The sequence below is a fragment of the Stenella coeruleoalba genome (genome assembly GCF_951394435.1).
Source record: "Stenella coeruleoalba genome assembly, chromosome: 12".
NCBI classification, from domain to species: Eukaryota; Metazoa; Chordata; class Mammalia; order Artiodactyla; family Delphinidae; genus Stenella; species Stenella coeruleoalba.
Window position 1 is genome coordinate 22,062,930 of NC_137158.1, and position 20,414 is coordinate 22,083,343.

At 35.9% G+C, this 20,414-nt stretch overlaps 1 protein-coding gene across 8 annotated transcripts in view; it reads left to right on the forward strand.

Annotated features, from left to right (window-relative positions):
* ZNF292 (zinc finger protein 292) overlaps nucleotides 1-20,414 on the forward strand; it is a 208,738-nt gene that overhangs the window by 178,413 nt on the left and 9,911 nt on the right. For 5 of the 8 annotated variants that reach the window (XM_079938618.1, XM_079938617.1, XM_079938616.1 and 2 more), the window contains 3 exons: nucleotides 4,863-5,065; nucleotides 11,509-11,645; nucleotides 13,901-14,042. In XM_079938618.1, coding sequence (XP_079794744.1) covers nucleotides 4,863-5,065; nucleotides 11,509-11,645; nucleotides 13,901-14,042 — 482 coding nt within the window. Of the gene's footprint in view, nucleotides 1-4,862; nucleotides 5,066-5,653; nucleotides 6,069-10,935; nucleotides 11,028-11,508; nucleotides 11,646-13,900; nucleotides 14,043-20,414 lie in introns of those variants that run through there. The other 3 variants (XM_079938623.1, XM_079938622.1, XM_079938621.1) reach the window with 3 other exon arrangements.

The following is a 20,414-nucleotide window of genomic DNA, read 5'->3' on the forward strand; positions in this document are numbered from 1 at the left end:
AACACTTATTTTCTGTTGTTTTGTTTTGTTTTGTTTTTGATAATAGACATTCTTTTGGCTGTGAAGTGATACCTCATTGTAGCTTTGGTTTGTATTTCTCTGGTGATTAGTGACGTTGAGCATTTTTTCATATGCTTGTTGGCCATTTGTATATCATCTTCAGAGAAATGTCTGTTCAGATCCTTTGCCCATTTTCAATTGGATTATTTGGTTTTTGTTGTTGAGTTGTAGGAGTTCTTTATATATTCTGGACATTAACCCCTTATCAGATATGATTTGCATATATTTTCTCCCATTCTGTAGATTGCCTTTTCACTCTGTTGCTTCTGTCCTTTGATATGTAAAAGTTAACTTTGATGTAGTCTCATTTGTTTTTGTTGTTGTTGTTGTTTATACCTTCTTATCACATCCAATAAGTCATTGTCAAATCCAGTATCTTGATGCTTTTCCCTATTGTTTTCTTCTAGGAATTTTATAGTTTTGGGTCTTACATTTAGGTCTTTAATTCATTTCAGGTTTTTTTTGTTTTTTGTTTTTTAATTTTATTACTTTTTTGGCCACACCTTGTGGCATGTGGGATCTTAGTTCCCCAACCAGGGATCGAACTTGCACCCCCTGCAGTGGAAGCACGGAGTCTTAACCACTGGACCACCAGGGAAGGCCAGGTTTGTTTTTTTATATGGTGTAAGATAAGGGTCCAGCTTCATTCTCCTGCATGTGGATATCCAGTTTTCCCAACACCATTTGTTGAAAAGACTATCATTTTCCTATTGAGTGGTCTTGGCAACTCGTTGAAGATTATTTGACCATATGGTGAGGGTTGATTTCTGAGTTTTTTCTATTCTGTTGCATCACCTACATGCCTATCTATGTGCCAGTTTTGATTAGCTTTGTAGTATATTTGAAGTGAGGAAGTGTGAGACCTCCAACTTTGTTCTTTTTCAAAATTGTTTTGGCTGTTTGGGGTCCCTTAAGATTCCATATGAATTTTAGGATAACTTTTTCTATCTCTACAAAATAGCCATTGCAGTTTTGTTGGGATTACACAGAATCTGTAGATTGCTTTGGGTAGTTGGACATCTTAACAGTATTACGTCTTCCAGTCCATGAATATGGGGATCTTTCCATTTACTTGTGTCTTCTTTAATTTCTTTCAGCAATGTTTTGTAGGTTTTAGTGTACGAGTCTTTCACTCTCTTGGTTAGGTGTATTCCTAAGTACTTTATTCTTTTTGTTGCTATTATAAAGGGAATTGTTTTCTGAATTTCCTTTTCAGATTGTTCATTGTTAGTGAATAGAAATGCAACTTATTTTTGTGTTTTGATTTTTATATCCTACAACTTTGCTAAATTCGTTTATTAGTTCTAATAGTTTTTTGGTTTTTGGGTAGAATCTTTAGGGTTTTCTACCTATAAGATTTTGCCATCTGCAATCAGATGATTTTATTTCTTCCTTTCCAGTTTGGATGCCTTTTATTTCTTGCCTAATCGATCTTGCTGAATAAATTTTAAGAGAAAATATAAATTGTATTTTTAAAAAGGAATAGATGATGCAGATTCATGTAGGCCATGATGGTAATTTTGGAATTTACCCTTTGAAGTCAAAGGGACACCACTTGGGGGTTTTAACTAGAAGACAGTCCAGCGTGTGCTTTAGGAAAAAGAAAAGGCGCCCTGCGTCCTAGTGGAGATGTGATGGAAAGAGTAAGAGTGGCTGCAGAAGACTAGTAGAGTGCAACAAAGTGGTCTGATAGATAAATGATTTGGGCTGGGAAGTGGGGGTGAGTAAGTGGTTGGCGTAGGGATTGAGAAAAATGAATAGAATTGAGTACTTAGGAGTTAGAAGTGACAGGATTATATGGTGGATTGTAGGTTAGGATGAGGAGGAGGCAGAAGAGAAGAACTTTAATGCCAACTCTTAGTTCTGGGCTGAGGTACCACATACTGTGGTGTAGAGATGTTTGTATGCAGAGTTTGAGATGCTTGTGAAACAGCTGCCCAGAGATACTGCAAGGGGAATTGTGAGCAAATCTGTGTGTGGAGATATACACCCAGTAAACAGGTTGACTCCACTTTGTGGGGAAATCCAGGACCTAGTCCTAAGTTTTGGTGCATGGTACATGATCAGTTAATATTTGAGTAAAGATTTATCGCAAATATTCAACTTATATATTGTAATATATTTAAAATTATTTTCCATGTTTTTCTTTTTCACTATTATGTAAGTAGCATTTTATGGGAAGAAGGCCATTATTACTTTTTTAATTGAACTGGCTGAATATCATTCATTTACATTGCCATTTTATGTCATCCAGCTCTCAATAGGCTTGAATGTAGTAAACCTGCATTTTTCCCCAAGTACATAAATACAGACAAAATAGATAAAAAGGCTACACAAGTAAAATTCAAGGTATTTTTTCATTTTCTGGGATGGGGATGGGTAAAGCAGGGTAGGGAGTGAAATTTGATGTGACTAGGTAGTCAAGGATAAAGATAACAAAACTTTTTTCATAAGTCTGGTAGTCTTTGATGTGCTGTTATAACTCTGTAAGGAAAACATGTCCTGGAGTAGAGAGAAATAGAGAAAGATACAGAGGAATTGGGACAAGGAAAGCGTAAAAGAAAAATGGAGAAAAGTGAGGGGAGTGAGTTTCCCTCCCCTGAGGGGGAAGTTCTGAATTGAGTATTGTTGAATGTAATCTAATTTTGATCTGTTTGAAACATGAGCTTCAGGATACATTATTATTTTCCTTTAAAAGCTAATGCTACTTCACAGCTCTTTACTGCTATGTAGTGCTGTTCTGATAACTAGTAGACACACTAGTTAAATAAGAATTTTTATTTTTTTCTCATCACACCACTGTGTTAAGGTGGAAGTTGCAAGACCCCATTATTCTGGTCCTGGTTCTGTCATTAACTGGCTTTATGACCCTAGAAAGTCACTTGCCTTCTGTGAGCCTCAGTTTACTCATCTGCCAAATGATGGAGCTGGACAAAATGATCTATAAAGTTCCTTCTGCTCTAATATTCTGTATTTCTTTGAAATCAATTTTGCCCTAAGTGTGGCAAAGGTTTCCCATTGTTTAAAAACACACACACACACACAAGTATGTTTTGGAATGTATAATAATAGCATATATTCTGCTACACTTGTTAGTACAGAAATTATTTTGTGTAACTGTCGTTCTAACTATACATGCTGCTCTTTGAGATTTTAGGGACTATTTGAAATTCCTTCTATTAAGATTGTCATTAGTGTTGTTAAAAAACTTGCCACCTTTAAATAATGTCTTTGCCATGATCTTCAGAGTTTGTTGATTATGAATTTTTGTGGGAGTATTTGAAATAATTCCCAGACTTTTTATTGCTAGTTTCCTGGAAACTCAAGCTGTATTTTAAAGTCTGTGACTTATAGCTGGAATAACTTTATTTTAACTCTCTTTCCTTAAATTTGTCGTTGAAAATCTTTACAGATTTTACTTTGGCCATTGAACTAAACTGTGAAAAGATATTTGCCATATAACTGTCTTAACCAGGATCGTGTCATATTAAAAAAAGAAAAGTAATGCCCTGTATATGTCAGACATATCATCAGAGGCACCAGAGGGTTATGCAGATAGTGTTATTTATCTGTGTTCAGTCTTTATACTTTTTGGTTTAGTTTAATACGTAAAGAATAGAGAGTAGCAGATACAAAGGTCTAGACTTCAAGAAAAGGATGAAATTTGTGATCCTATGTTAAATTGCTTACATGCTCATGGTTTTAATACTGAGGAGCCATAATCATACTGTTTTATAGAAGAGTATTTTCATAGTGGAGTACAGTTAGATCTAAAAAAATAAAGGTACTAGAGGGTAGGAAAGGATATTTAAAGAAGAGAAAAACATCTCTTATTTTCCATCTTCTAACCCAAAACTTACTCACTAGACATGTCTTCCAGTCTGTTCACAAGTGAGAAATTGTGTATTTTATAGTGTTTATAGAGCATTTAAAATTTTATTACTGAAAGCCTTCCAAAGGTTTCCAGCTAGCCATCACCAACTAAATTTTTAAACACGATTTTCATCCTGGTAAAGAAAACTTAGGGAAAAGTTTAAATTTGCATTTGTTAAAATTTAAAATCTCCTTCACCAAAAAAAAAAAGTTAAATTTTTATTTGTAGTTGATCAAACAAGCACTAGGAAATTTAAGATTTCAACAGAACAGAAATTTATTATGCATTAGTGGGTCTTAAGCAAGTGTTGAGGTTTGTTGATTGGTATTTTAAAAACCCACAGAACTTTCAGCAGACTACCCCCACCCCCTTATTTATTTTTCCATAGATATTTAAATTTGTTCTACGACACTCATTAAGGCAAGGTAGACTTCACCTTTGTAAAATGAAAAATACATTAACAGTATTGAACACAATATTAGCTGAATTTCATCTTCTTGAATATCCAAACATCCTTTTGTGGTTTCCCATGTAAGTGTGTAATGTCCTAACTGCAAATTTCTAGAAATGCTAACGCCTGGTATTCAAGAATAAAGGCTGTGGGGAAAAGAATTTAGTATTATTTTAAAAACAATGAGTTTCAGAATTCAATGTAAAATTATTTTTATAATCAGGAATTTAACTCACCTCATTGTAAATGGTACTTTCAGGGGCAGAAATATTTAATGCAGCTCTAAAAAGTTAGCAGCATAACTCCTTCTGCTTATAAGGTCGAGTATTTTGTGATAGCCTGAGAGTAATAGGAAACTGCAACAACAACAAAAAAGAGTTCGTTTCTGTGCTTTAAAAAAATATTCCTTGTAAGTATTTGTATTGCAAATGAACTATTACCAAATGTTAATAATCTATTATGTCTTGTTTTTTAAAGTGAATGAATTTTTAGCTTTTGAGGGTCCCATCTTGTTGGATATGAGAATTAAACATCTAATCAAAACAGATCAGTTAAGTCAAGCAACTGCTCTAGCAAAGCTGTGTTCTGACCATCCAGAGATTGGTACAAAAGGTAGTTTTAAGCAAACTTACCTTGTCTGTCTTTGTACATCATCACCAAATGAAAAGTTAATCGAAGAGGTGAGTATGTTTTCTTTTGTTAGTAATTATTTTTTAAAGTGAAGAAAATAATTTTTAATTAGATTAGAATGTCTTTGACTTCCATTTCTCTTAGTGAAGAGCCATTGTTGTCAGTCTTAGATCTGGGGTGTGCTCTTAGATAGTGATTCTAAGCAGCTTTCAGAGTTATACGTAAACATTTCACCTGGCTTCTATTTTAAATAATTTGGCTCTTTTAACTGCTTTGGCTAAATTATGGGAAAGATGGCGGTAGCTTAATTTAGTTAGGATGTTTGTATTAGTTAGTGTTTGGGCCTTAATTTCAGTTTTACCTGACTTCAAGATACTTGCAGATTTTTTTCTAACTGGCTAATTTAAGTAACTTAAAAAATTTATATGACTTCCTGCTAGGAATACTTTCTCTCTCTCTCTTTCTCTCTTTCTCCCTATATATCTTCCTCTCTTTATCTGTCTATATATGTAAATATTTTATTTGCATATTTAATGTAAAACTTTTTCTTTGTAAGACAGGTGATTCTGTTTTGTTTGTTTTTACTTCTAGTTGGCATAAAGCATAGTATTCATGTATTTGTGTATTTTATACTACAGAATTCAAAAAGTAGAATCATGATCCAAATGGGAATTTTGCAATTGGAGGACTCATAATTCCAAAATGAAGTTGGAGACAGGGTAGGAGAATTGAAAGTTGTTGATCAAAAAGCAGGGAATATGTATATAAAGAGTATAGATAAAACTATAATACATTGGACAGTGTTGTGTGAACATTTAATGTATATGTGTCTTATATCTCTAATATACATATCTTTCGACTCCAGAGCGATAGAAAATGGAGAACAAAGGGATTGTGGGACAGATTTTAGGATATACAAAGAGAGAAGCTGAGATAAACAACAGAGAAGACAGTTAACAGAGCATGCATGATCCCCTGAGTAGTCAGAGAGAGATTGTAATCAGAGTCCAGAAGAAGGATAACCTCGGACAGAAAGCTAAATGCCCACATGAGGTTAGAGGCTGTAATTATAATGGTGATTGACTTTTCTTGAGAATAGAAAATAAAGAGGAAGATGATAGCCTTGGACTGAGATTAGAAATAAGCCTGTTGTGTATGTTGAGGATAATGAGGATACTGGGAGAGTGATGCCAGGTAATTTCTAGGCCTGGTGGAGTAGAGCCAAGGGCTCTCGCTTAGTTAGGGGAGATATCATTAGTTTAGACCTTAGCTGTTATTTTCTTCAATAATTTCTCTTTTGTCTCAGGTAATGGCTTTTTAATCGCTGTATAACAGGAGCTAAATAGAAGATAGAAAATTTCTTATTAGTTCAGGATAACTTTGTAGACAAGTTCATTGGCAGCTGTATCAAGTTTCTTGGGATAACAGCCTTTGAAATGTGTGTAACATTGTTTTTTAGTCTTTAAATAAATTAGTTATTGTGATGCTGCATTTTAGATATTTTTCAGCTCCACTAAAGTTTTCATTATCAGTTCAGTCCCAGCCCTTAAGTCAATCTGTCCATCCGTCCATCCTTCCTTCAGCAGATTTTATTAAGTAAGAGATGTGTGCTGTCTAAACACTGAGGGAATTTAAAAGTAAGGCATAGGTCCTACCCTAAAGAAGCATAACTTCTAGTAGGAATCTATCTAAAGACAGGGTGGTTAGGTTAACTTTGAAAGTCCTGTTTGAAGTTGAAGACTATGAATTTGTAATCTCCAGGAAAAATCTCTATTTCTAGCTGTCTTGAATAATCAAAAAATCTTGCAATACTGAACTTAAATTCCCTTTTGGTCTAATTATCCAGAATTAAGTACCAGCAGCCCAGCCTACTCTGGGAGAGCCTCAGAAAAATTCTCTCTGAAGACCCTGGGTATCTCTGATGTCATATGAAATTATTTTTTCCTTCTCTTGTTAAGCAGGTGGAATTAAGATATTTCATGTTCTTTAAGCAGAGTTCGCTCAAGTCTCTTTCCCACCCCAGGAATAAAACTAGATCACATAGTGTAGAACGGGATGGGATATGTGTAAGTCTACACATTCCTTGTTAAAAATCCCTTTTTGCTTAGAGATTGTTTGATTACTCTTTTATGTTTCTATTACAAACATATAGAAACTGATTCTTCATTGTTCCAAGTGGAGTAAGTTATTATTTCTGCCCCAAGGAAAGGTAATCACTTTGGAACAATTGCCCAGACATTGCCCCCTTCAGAAGAGGTATGCTACATGACCCGCTTCAAACATTCACTTTACCTGTCTGGTTCTTGTAAACATTTGAGGTCTTTACCCATTCCTTAGAGTAGGCAGGAATAGATATTGGAAAGAGTCAGCCATGGTCTGATCTATAGTCCTTTTGAGGAAATCCTTGTCCAAGTGAGCCAGTAGACAAGGGATTGACTATTTCTCAGGACGCTTTCAGTGTGATAGAGGTAGCAGAGGAATGGGACTGAGATGAATGTTTATCTGGCTTCTCTAGAAGGGATTTTGGCCTGAATTCTTGGTGTAGGTGTAAAAATGAAGTTAGCATTTATTTTATATCCAGTATTTATTGGTTTTGTCGTCAAAATAAACATAGTGTTAAAAAAGTAAAATCTATTTTGTGTCTCTCTAACCATTATTTCCACATTTAATACTCCTCTGACTAATCATTAAGTGTGAAATTTGATATTTCTGATACTTTTACATACACACACACACACACACACACACTTTAAACATACTTAAACATACCCTGGCTGCTGGTCACTTTTCCTCCTCTTAGTTTGGACATCTTTCCATATCATTTCTTTTTTTTTTTTTTTTTTGCGGTACGCGGGCTTCTCACTGTTGTGGCATCTCTCGTTGCGGAGCACAGGCTCCAGATGCGCAGACTCAGCGGCCATGGCTCACAGGCCCAGCCGCTCCGCGGCATGTGGGATCCTCCCGGACCGGGGCACAAACCCGTTTTCCCCTGCATCAGCAGGTGGACTCTCAACCACTGTGCCACCAGGGAAACCCCTCCATATTATTTCTTATAGATCAACCTCATTCTTTCTCATGGCTGCATAATTCCATAGTATAGATTTATAATATCTTAGCCAAACTAGGGGACATTTAAATTGTTGCCTTGTCCATACATGTCATTCTTCTTGGGGGTATACTGGTAGGGTAAATTTCTGTAAGTGGAATTGCTGGATCAAAGAACCTACACATCTTAAATTAATAAATAGGGCCATACTACCATCCAAAAAAAGATTATGCCAGTGTATACTCCCATAAACAGTATATGAAGTTTTTTTCTTTCCTAACACTATAGATTATTCGTCTTTTAAATCTAGCCTAAGATTTTTTTTTTTTTTTGCCGTACGCGGGCCTCTCACTGTTGTGGCCTCTCCCGTTGCACAGCACAGGCTCCGGACACACAGGCTCAGCGGCCATGGCTCACGGGCCCAGCCGCTCCGCGGCATGTGGGATCTTCCCGGACCGGGGCACGAACCCGTGTCCCCTGCATCAGCAGGCGGACTCTCAACCACAGCGCCACCAGAGAAGCCCCTAACCTAAGATTTTGCTACCCTGAGAGTATAAAACAAAAACAAACAGTAGCTAATTATTTTAATGTGACGGGTTTACCATTTAAGTCCCTTTCTAGATGGAAAGCAATTTCATTTTGATAAGCAAAAGACTATTCCTAAAATATGTTAAAGCTAATACATTTTAAAAGTATACTTGGTAAATGTATGTAAAATATTGATGAAGTGTTGTATATTTTTTGAATATCTTATAGAAAGAGCCATATTAAAACATGGAAGTCATTCACATTTTTGAAATGATTTTTATGCTTTACAAAGGGATTTAGCATAGTATATCTTTAACAAACAGATCATTTTAATTGGCTTTAAAATTTTTATTCATATTTCTAAATTTTCTGGTATTAGATTTTTACTCATTTTTCAGAGCAATACAAAACAGCTATCTATAATGTATAAATAGTTCTTATATTGGTAATCCTTACTTTATGCTGCCTTGGATTATAAAAAATAATTCTTGCTCATTGATGGCTAAATTTGACCTGTATTTCACTTACACAATTTTAATTAAGCCATTTATTAGTTTAGGTTTCATTTTCTCTTTAGTGTCCTATTTTTTTCAAGTGGGCCACCTAGTGGCAAATTGGGAATGAAGGCTATCAAATAGCACATAGTAAAATTGTTTCCTTAGTACACCTATAAAAAGTGAGGTTTTCTGCATTATTGAATATAGCAGATGTTTCAGTTGGTATGTTGTATATATGTGGATAAATTTATAGAGGCTACCTTACATAGATACAAATATATATAAATATATATATATATTTTTTATTATTATTATTTTTTTGCGTTATGCGGGCCTCTCACTGTTGTGGCCTCTCCCGTTGCGGAGCACAGGCTCCGGACGCGCAGGCTCAGCGGCCATGGCTCACGGGACCAGCCGCTCCGCAGCATGTGGGATCCTCCCGTACTGGGGCACGAACCCGTGTCCCCTGCATCGGCAGGCGGACTCTCAACCACTGCGCCACCAGAGAAGCCCTATATTTTTAATTATTAAGTATAAGCTAATGTAGGTAATATCATTGGGAAAATAAATTTCTTTCCTTATATATAATGTACACATTTTGCATTATATGAAAATTCAATAAGAATGGCTTAGGTTTTAGAAGAACAACAAAAAAATATTTGATTCAAAATAAATCAGACTTTCAAGATGTAAGATTTTTGTTAAACCTGAACATGTAGAATCAATATTTGGTAAGAAAGACCCTCAGTATGCTTGTGCATGTAGAATTCTAGAAAGAGCACAGACTTTGAAGCGAGACCTGGGTTGAAATCTTGACTCTGCTAATTAAGCAGGTAACTTTGAGCAAGTAACTTAACCTCTCTGAGCCTTATCTCTATAAAGAAATAGTATTTACCAGGCAAGCTATCATGTTGATTAACAATGCTATTTCTGAAGAAGCTGGCACAAATAAATGAATAATAATAATAGCTGCTGTTTACTGTGTTTATTGACATCTTATGTATAAAATGTTAATGATACCTACCTAGTAGAAAAGTTATGATTAAATAATAACATACATATATAAAATGTCTAACAATGCATTTAACTTATTGTAGATATTTGAAAATATTAATTATATAAATATATATTGTTCAGCACTTTTTGTGTTTGTTTACATAGGGTCACTTAGAGATAAAGATTTGTAAGAAAGAGGCAGACAGAGGAGTAGTGGAAAGAGTACTGTGCCAGGGAGTTCCAGGACTTAGGTTTCAGTCATAACTCTGACATTAACTTCATACTTCCTTTAAGAAATCATTGTTGTTAAACACATAGACTTGGAGTTGGGTCTTTTCTTATCTTAGTGTTTTGTAGCTCAGTGTAATGTATAAAATGGAACCTCTGAATCTATCCCCATGCAATCGTTATCCTCATTACCAAAGATCAACCTCAAGATTACCCTCATTCCCATTCAGACGCTTGTTTAATCCTAAACATGTTACATTTTACACATACACACACACACTTTTCCCGTACTCAAAAAGTAATGAGACATAGAAGGTCAACAGGGAGGTGTATAGTTACCTCTGTGGTACATGGGTGCTAGTGGTCTGTATTAATCTTCAATTATTTTTGCCATTTGTCAGTTGTACCATGTTGGAATTAATCTTTCTAATTCTGTGGAACACTAGTGATTTGTGACTGTATGCTGTTTGTCAAATCCTTATCTTACAGCAAATACTTGTAGAGATCATAGGTAAATTCTGTTTTATGTAGTAAATCATTGTAATGAGGTTATAAATTTTAATTTTTAAAAAATAAGCATTAGATGTAAGTGCATAATTAAATGAAGCAAGTTGCCTTCATCTAGGTTATACTTATGCATGCATGACTGTTGACAAGCTTTGAGATGGAATGAATTTATGTGAAAAGAAAAATAATGGAGATTTATAGAAAACTGAGGTGAGCTTCATTTAAAAGTGGTATAGCTACATAAAATGTTTCATACTATACTTGTTTCCCTCCAATAAATAGACACTTTGTTTTTCTAGTCTATATCCAGTAGACATTTCTGTCTTTTTGCTGATTCTAATGCTTTTTAAATTACTGGATAAAGGGGAAGAAATACAAGTAGCAGCTTTTCTTTTTCAGTATTATAGACCTGATTTAATGGGTAGAGGTTGCTTATAATTAGCATTAGTTATTTACATGTAAATGAATGCTTATAAAGGTCTTGAAAATCATTGGTTCTCTGACTTGAAGAAAGATTATTTCTTTAAACAGCAGGCTAGTCATGACAAACTGTGAATTGATAGTGTATGAGTTAATGAGGTTTTACTGATGAAAATGATCTGTAAATATCTAATAAAAATTATAAAGTGTATTACTGTATATTCTAACATAAAACCATTTTATGGCATATTTCTATATCCTTTCCCTGTAGATTTCAGAAGTTGATTGCAAAGATGCCCTAGAAATGATCTGTAACTTAGAATCTGAGGGTGATGAAAAAAATGCTCTTGTCTTATGTACTGCATTTTTATCACGTCAGCTTCAACAAGGAGATATGTACTGTGCTTGGTGAGTTGATTTTATTTTGAAAGGAGAAGTTTGTTCAATAAGATTACAGGATAGGTTGTGCAGATAGCTTAAGAACATATTTTTTAAAATCTTTTTAGTGTTACAAAGACAAAAAGCTTATTTTCAGATATTATATGCTGTGCAAACTGATTATCAAGTAGTTCATATTATAACTTTAAAAACTTTATGTTAAGGACCACACAACTCCTTAGTATACCAGCAATGATCAATTATGATTAATTTTTAAATGTTGGAAGATGAAAGAAGGGCTTATGTCTAATGCCACAATAAAAATTTTTTCAGATATGTAATCAACCTCTGATTTAATGTGTATATTTTTGCTCTGCATATTGCAGACTTTTTTACTACATAACTAGCTGCTAGTCATTTATGTATAGAAATACAGTTCATTTCTGTGAGGTATCATTCTACTTCACTAACTTCATGGTACATTTCCTAGTGGGCAAACCTGTTATATATAATCCTTTGGGAGGATACAGCTAACAGAGATGATGACTTCAGTTAACTCAAAAAACTTAAGATCAACTGTCTTAAGTTAGTGTTAGCTAAAACTGACAATTTATCTGGTCAGTCGACAGCATTATTAGTCTTCAGTGTTGTGTTGGTATTGTGGAAAAACAAAAGAGAATTTAGTTTACAACGTTCTGATATTTAAGGATATTTACCAAGTGACACACGTCATATAAGTGAATATAGAACAGGCAAGCTAAATAAATGGTTGTATAATCAAAAAGACTAAAGTTTATAATTGTAAAGGTTTTCTGAACAGTTGAGCTCAGTTATGAAGGAAAAATTGTATATGCAATACAGAGAAGATTGATATAAAAGGCCGGTAGAAGGATTCTGAAGGGAGAATAAATAACATGTATTTATTGAGGACAAGTAGGTTTTCTATATAACAAATATTAATGATGACTAAGAAATTAATGTGTTATATTGGTTTACAAAAGGCATCAAAGTCTGGGTTTTATATGAAAAGCAAAAGCAGTCTATTAAAAGCCCTTAGTAGAAGGGGGCAAAATAGAAGTTTATGTTCAAGAAACACTGTTTAAGACTAACAGTTGAGAATGGATTGGAGCCTGAACAATGAGGGCGAGTTGGGGGTAGGAAGTGGCCATACAGGGAATTGAGCTGAGATAGGAAAATCAACTAGAAAGCCAGTAAATAGTCCAGCTGGGAAGTTACGAAGTTTTCCTGTGGATGTGGGGTGGGGTGAGAGAAATGTTGAAGATAACAGTCTTGAGGATAGTAAAAAGCAGAGGCTGATAGATAGGGTCAATGATAATGATGCATTAAATTAGAAGAAGGGTGAACTGGAAAGAATGTCAATCATCTTTTTCATATATTGAGTTTCAGGTTTCAAAAGAGATCAAAGTGGGGAGGTCTTATAAAGAACTAGAAAGGTGGAAGTGGTCAAGACTGGAGAGAGATTTTTGAAGTCCTCAATATGAAGGTTAAAATCCAGTAAATGAGCAAGTTATTCAGGTGGATGGTGAAAAGGGCACAGTTGCTAGGAGTGGAATCTGAGGAACTAATAGGAAAGGCCTGTATGGAAGAGAATACTTGAGAGGGGAAGTTGAAGCCAGGAAGAAGATTTTTGTGGAAGTTAACTATGGAGGACAGAAGAGAAATAGGACAATAGGTAAAAGGGAGGAAAACTCATCAGTTCAGTAGGATTACTTTCTAAGAAAATACAGTGTAATTGCATTTGAAATAAATTTCAAAGTTTATTTTTCAAAGTTTCTTTTATTTTTTCACTGCTGTGGCACAGATTAGTTATTTTCTTCTGGGTTCTGTGTCATCCTTGATTCTTAACATTATCTAATAATTTAAATTTAAGTTAGAAGATAAAAATTAAATGCTTTTTAAAAATCATTATGCCATTGAAGCTTTTTATATATACACACACATTTTGCACTTTCTTATTACTTTAAAGTTCAGATGTGGCCCAAAGTTACCATTTGTATAACTTGTTTAAATGTCAGATGCTTTCCTAGTAAAAGGTAGTGAGTGCTTCTCTGAGATTCAGAAATCTTAATCAGTAAAATAAGTCATATCTTGATTTTTATTTAATAAGTCTTTAGAAATTGAGGTTTTTTTCTTTTAAACCTCATTCCACATATAGAATTGGAATCTGTAACCAGTTTTAATTTCACATGTAATTACGAGCCTGACATGTTCATGATTTTACGTGATAGCTCCAGCTTACTTTTTTACTTTTTTTTTTTTTTAAGGGAACTCACTCTCTTTTGGAGTAAATTACAGCAAAGAGTAGAACCATCTATACAAGTGTACCTAGAAAGATGTCGTCAACTTTCTTTGTTAACCAAGACGGTATATCACATTTTCTTCCTGATTAAAGTTATTAATTCAGAGGTAAGAACGATCAAGGTATCTTATCTTAATTTCAAATATATAAATTACCTTTAATAAAAGACTTTATTATTTTGGCACCTCTTCCAGTGATTTTTGTTTATTTCATTTAGTGCTTTGAACATTGATTTTCTTATTAGTCCTTGATGATACTTGATACAGAGAAACTTAAAAATGCAAATGGAGCCAGGGGCTTGCTCTTAGCCTGGAGAAAAGCAATATACATAATACTTGCATTTTATCATTCCACAATTTTTACTGCTAGGTGTTATACTATTTTGATAATTGGCTCTATAGAAATTTAGAAAGTGTAAAGAGAAATATAGAGATAGCTTCCTTTGCTAGCAGTCTGGCAGATTACGGTATCTAAAAATCCTTCTTCTACAAAAGACCCAAAAATACTTGATAAAATAAAACAAACATTGTTCTTAATGTATAGCAGCTGAGATTGCAAGAATATTGGGGAAATCCCTAGGCTCAAAAAGAAGAGAAACCTAAAAACTGGAGTAGAAATTTGAGCTGATGCTAGAGTTCTCCTACCCTGGTGAGGATTGGGGTATGTTACTAAGGGGTTTGAGTTTTTATATCCACACAGGGATAAGACAAGAGATGGGATCTTGGGCCCTTTCAAGTTGGGGATTTAGAACTGAATTCTGTGCTCCCCTCCTTCCCTCCACCAACTTTTGAAATACTATGATTTCATTGAAAAGTGGACTAGAAAAATATTATACTGTGTAACACAGGTGATGATAGGGAACCATGTGCATGTCCGACTGGACTGTGGGTCAGAGGACGGAAATGTTTTCCCTAATAAATTGTAACCATAGGTCTGCCCTCACACGATTTGGGGTCCACATTTACCCTGTCGTATAACCAGGAATCCCCACACCAGGTGAGTGTCAGGGAGGAAGACCTTTTCCTCTCCCTTTTCTTCTTAGTTATGTTGGCTGATCTAAGAATTAAACTGACAGAGGACAGATTAACAAGAGAAGATCAGGCAAAAGTTTAATAACATGTATACATGGGAGAGACCCAGGAAAACTGAGTAACTCGTCAAAATGGCCGAAACTCTCACCTTAAATACCATCTTCAGCTAAAGACAAGAGGATGTTGGGTGTAGTGGTTTAGGGCTTCAGAGGGGAGGAAGGCAATTCACATGAAGATGGAAAAGCAGTGTTTGGTAAACCAATGGTGTGCCCGGCCATGCAGAGACTATCAGACATGGTGGACTCTGATCTCCAGGCCCTGCAGAGTTTCTCCCCACCACCCCTAGCCCATATTCTTTGCAGAGATCTCTGGTGACAGCTCTATTCCAGAACAGGCCCTCTGTCTAAATTCTTTTAGGCAGTAACAAGTAGGGGTGGCGGGTAACAGGAAGAACTTCCTTAGTCTTCTGTTTCTTAAAAGTAATCAGCCTAACATAATCCTCAGGTCAAAGAGACACATTTGGTGGTGACAGATTTTGCTTCCTTACATAAGTAGTATTTAAGAAGGTAAGGATGGAGTCCTGGGCTGGTAATGCCTGGGATCCCTGGCAGAAGCAAATGAAGAACTGCTTTGGAGGGACATACCTTCAGTACAGGATTCTTAGATAAAACCCTTCTTAAGATGGGTTCACCATCAAGATTTACAAAACAGAGAACAGTCTGCCATGAGGGAATTTTAGAAGAGAGAACTAACAATAGCGTTAAACATACAAGGATAAAAACGATAAATTACATATATTTAAAGACATAAATAAGTTAACCATCAAGCTCTATTAAACATATGAAACAGTCTGACATGAATGAATTTCAGTAGACAGAATGATAGAATTATTTGCCTAATACTTTAAATAATACAGTTATCAGATAAATTATAAAATACATATATTTAAAGATATAAAATAAGGGATTGAAGTATGAGAGGTCCTATAAAAATGACCAAGCAGATTTTAAAAAGAGTCAAAAGAACTTTTAGAAATACAAAAACATAGTCGTAGAAATGAAAACACTTAATAGTTGGATTAAACAGTAGATTAGACACAATTCAAAAGGGAAGTGATGAGCAGAGATTGCGTAAGTGTTTCCATTTATCTATTAGCAAAAATCAGAATCCAACTTTTACAAAATTAATTTTTCTTATAGTAACCCTTGTAAGATGCACTTGGTTTCCCCTTTAAATGTACACGGAAGTCACTTTCCAAAGTTGCTAGCACTGCATGGAATGGTATGCCAGGCAGGTCTTAGGAATCCTTGAAAACCGGGATGTAATATGATAAGAAGTATTTTTAATTAATGTATAATTTTGTTTTTGAAAGTAGAAACCAAAAGACATTCTTATTCTTTTTAAAAAATATCTTTTAAGATCTATAGCTGGTCAGTAAATCTTATATGTATCTTTGCTATTCTTCTCCTGAAATAATTTCTCTTCATTTTCAGGAGTAAAGAACAGGACTGAGTCCTTCTGCTTTCCAGTTTTTATCAACCTTAACTCATCCTACTTTTTCATTTTACATGTCGTAGCGCTGCAGTTAAAAAATAAACTTAACAATAAGTTTCTATGTAATTTTAAAATATAGGTTGTGCCACTACTTTATATCTAACTTAAAGAGCAGCATGGCAAAGTAGATGGAACTTGAAACTAGAAGCCAGACAAACTGGGTATAAATCTTGACTTGTTGACCACCTGGTAACCTTAATCATTTTGGATTTCATTTCTTAATCCGTGGAATTGAGGAGGTTAGGTAACAGGGACTCTCCTCCCTCAACCTTACATCCTGCTCACAAGGACACCTTGTTGGAGAGGGAGGAAAAATCTTGGACAAGAGCTACACTGTCCATTATGGTAGCCATCAGACACTTATGGCTAGTTAATCTAAGTAAAATATAAAATTCCGTTTTTCAGTTATAGTAGCCACATTGTAGGTGCTCAGTAGCTCCATGTGACTAGTGGCTACCATACTGAACAGCACAGGTAAAGAACATGTCCATCACTGCAGACAGTTCTGTTGAGTAGTGCTTTTCTAGAGAGACTCTGGGCTCAGAAGTAAAGCACATAAAAAAGCACTTAAAGTGTGAATAGCTTGGGAAAGTTGTCCAGGGGAGCAGGATAATGTGCAGTGTGGTAATTGCTCTGCCCCAAAATCTTGTTTCCCATTGCATAAAATGTCTCCCTTTGTTTTTATTTTCTGAAATCTGACCAAACAGAGGTTTTATCTTAAAAGTAGAATCATAGATGATTATTGTTTTAGGACTATGAAAGAGACCTTAAAGTTATGTTGTAGTGACTGCGTTCTAGTATAACTCCTCATTTTTTTACATGATGAAATTTAGCCTCAAGGTTGATGATTTGGGTTAACTGGTGCCCCCCCTTTTCTCCCCAAAACTCCAGGAGTTGTTGAAAATTATTGCCCAGCTGCTCACATATTACCTAAAATAATTGTTTCCTTCTTAAACTCTATTTGAGATTTGCAAAGGAAATGGAGCAGATAGCTTGGTTCATCATTTTATTTATGCTTTTTCCTAGACCCCTGAAGTCCGAGTGTTGAAAAATATAGCCCTGCCCTTAAGGATCTCATATCTGTTGATGGAGACACACTAACAGTTGCAGTGTAATATGGGTCTTTCAAATATAGAGGGATATCAAGACTCCTGAGAGGGAGAGCACATTGCTGAGCATAGTGCCTGGTGTAAAGTAGGTGCTGATTAAATAAAAGAAGAGGGCCCTCTAACCCACTGGTCTGTTTAGACTCTCAGATAGTGATGGCCAAACAAAGCTGGAGAGGGAGAGTGTTCCTAGTAACAGAAAAAGAATGAAAGGTAGTGTAAAGAAAATACTGTTTTCTCCTCTATTCACTACTCACTGAATACTTCCTGATGACCAAGTGTGTGGAGATTTTTTCCATACCAGGTAATCCTCTGATTCTCCAGACCCCAGCTGGGTGTCGTACAATTTAACTCAATTCTGACACTGTTCACCTAGAGATAGCATAGAATCCGTAGGTTAAGGGCTCAGTTTTATAAGACTGCCCTCCTCCCCCAACATCGGCTACCAGTCTTGAATCCAGGGTGTCACCTGTGCTTCTGACCAACTGGCTATAAATCAGAGGTTTCCACAACTTTCTGGTCAGATTTCATTAATTTACTAGAGTGGCTCACAAGAACTCAGGAAGACAGTTTACCAGCTAGATTACTGGTGTATTTTGAAAGGATTCAACTCAGGAAAAGCCAGATGGTAGAGATGTACAGGGCAAGGTATGGGGGAGAGAGTGAGCTACTCTCCCCCACCTCTACTTGTTCACAAACCCAGAAGCTCCCTGAACCGAGTTCTTTTTTGTTTGTTTGTTTGTTTTTGTTTTGTTGTTTTGTTTTTCACGGTACGCGGGCCCATCACTGTTGTGGCCTTTCCCGTTGCGGAGCACAGGCTCCAGACGCGCAGGCTCAGCAGCCATGGCTCACGGGCCCAGCTGCTCCGTGGCATGTGGGATCTTCCCGGACCGGGGCACGAACCCGCATCCCCTGCATCGGCAGGCGGACTCTCAACCACTGCGCCACCAGGGTAGCCCCTGCACCGACTTCTTTATGGGCTTTTATGGAGGCTTCTTTGGCCATTGGTAATAGATTCAGCCTCCATCCTCTCTCTCCTCCTTGGAGGGGAGGGGGACTGAAAGTTTCAACCCTCTGATCACAGGTTGGTTCCCCTGACAGCCCCCAGCCTGTGGTTATCTAGGGGCTTTCAGAAATCATCTCATTAATAAACTCCAGTGTGATCGAAAAGGCCTTATTATAAATAACCAAAAAACACTCATTTCACCTATTTCAAAAGCTGGGAACAAAAGATGCCCCAATAGCTGTTATTACTTAGGAAATTACAAAGGTTTTAGGAGCCATGTGGGAACTGGGGGGGGGGGAGACCAAAATATATATTTCTTAGCAGTATATTACAATATCACAAGTTGTATCAAGACATGAGAGAATGGCGTAGTTGGGGAACTACAGTTCACATTGCCTGGAGTGTAGGCTGTTTGGATAGGGAAAAGATAAAACATGAGGCTAGACCAGATGAGGCATAGGTCAGACTGTGAGGGTCTTTTTGTATTCATTCCATGCTAAGAAGTTTATATTTAATTCTGAAAGACATGGGTAATAACCATTTAAGAATTTTAAAGCAGGGTAAGCCATGATGCTGTGGGTGGATAGGGAAGGGCTGAATGGGATGTTCATGGGGAAGGAATATCAGCATATAAGCCTTGGGTAGCTTTGGGTCAAGGATACTGGGCAGCCAGAGGAAAGGAATAGAAAAGGGAGACACCAAAGATAAAACCTTGCATTTTTCAGAAGATTGCCTGCTGTGTGCCAGTGCTAGAGAGGGGGATGAGTCTCTATTCCTTCTCTGAATGGATCTCACTTAGGTTTCTGCTCCTGTGACTCATAAATTCAAGCTGGTGCTATCAGTACTTTTATTAACTGATATTATTAAGTAGGTTTTTATGGGCTAATTACTTGTTTAATCACATTGTACTTATGGGAAATTGTGTATTCAAACTCAACTCTTAAAAAAAACCGTTGTTACATAACCAGTTTATGATCTGAATATTACCTATAAACTTAATTTTCAAACAGACACACACAAAGATGAAAACTCAGAAGAATAAAAATTTTGACATAGTTTGTTTTGTTAGCCTTGTTTCTTAAGGTTTCAAATGTATTTATAACATTAAGATGGCCAGTTAGCATCTCAGCCTCTTTCACTCACTTTCCTTTTGGCCCACAAATCTAAGCTTCTGTTTTAGTAAAATATTTTATTTCCTTCTTAACCTGTAAAAATACAGATCCTCTCAGCTTTCTTGGACCTTTTTTGACTTTCTTGCCCTTTGATCTTAGTTCACACATATTTCATTCCCATGAATGTGACCACATCTTGTGACTGGCTTATTTTTCATATATTTGTTCTCTTTTAGCCTTGTAAAACCCATTTTTATCTCTTCATTACATGTATCTTTCACATGAGTCTTACCTTTATTACTGCTATATTATAATAATAGTTCAAGATGCTAATTCAAAAGGAAAAAAGTTTATTGTGTCTCCTGCTACTCCTAATTCTTAAGATGGTCCAGGAACTTCCCTGGTGGTCCAGTGGTTAAGACTTCGCCTTCCAGTGCAGGGGGTGTGGGTTCGATCCCTGGTCAGGGAGCTAAGATCCCACATGCCTCACAGCCAAAAAACCAAAACACAAAACAGAAGAAATATTGTAACAAATTCAATAAAGACTTTAAAAATGGTCCACATCAAAAATAATCTTAAAAAAAAAAAGATGGTCCAGCCATGAGGTAGCTGATTTGGCATTCAAATTTATGATAGAACCAGAATTCCCAATATTAAGGAACAGATAACT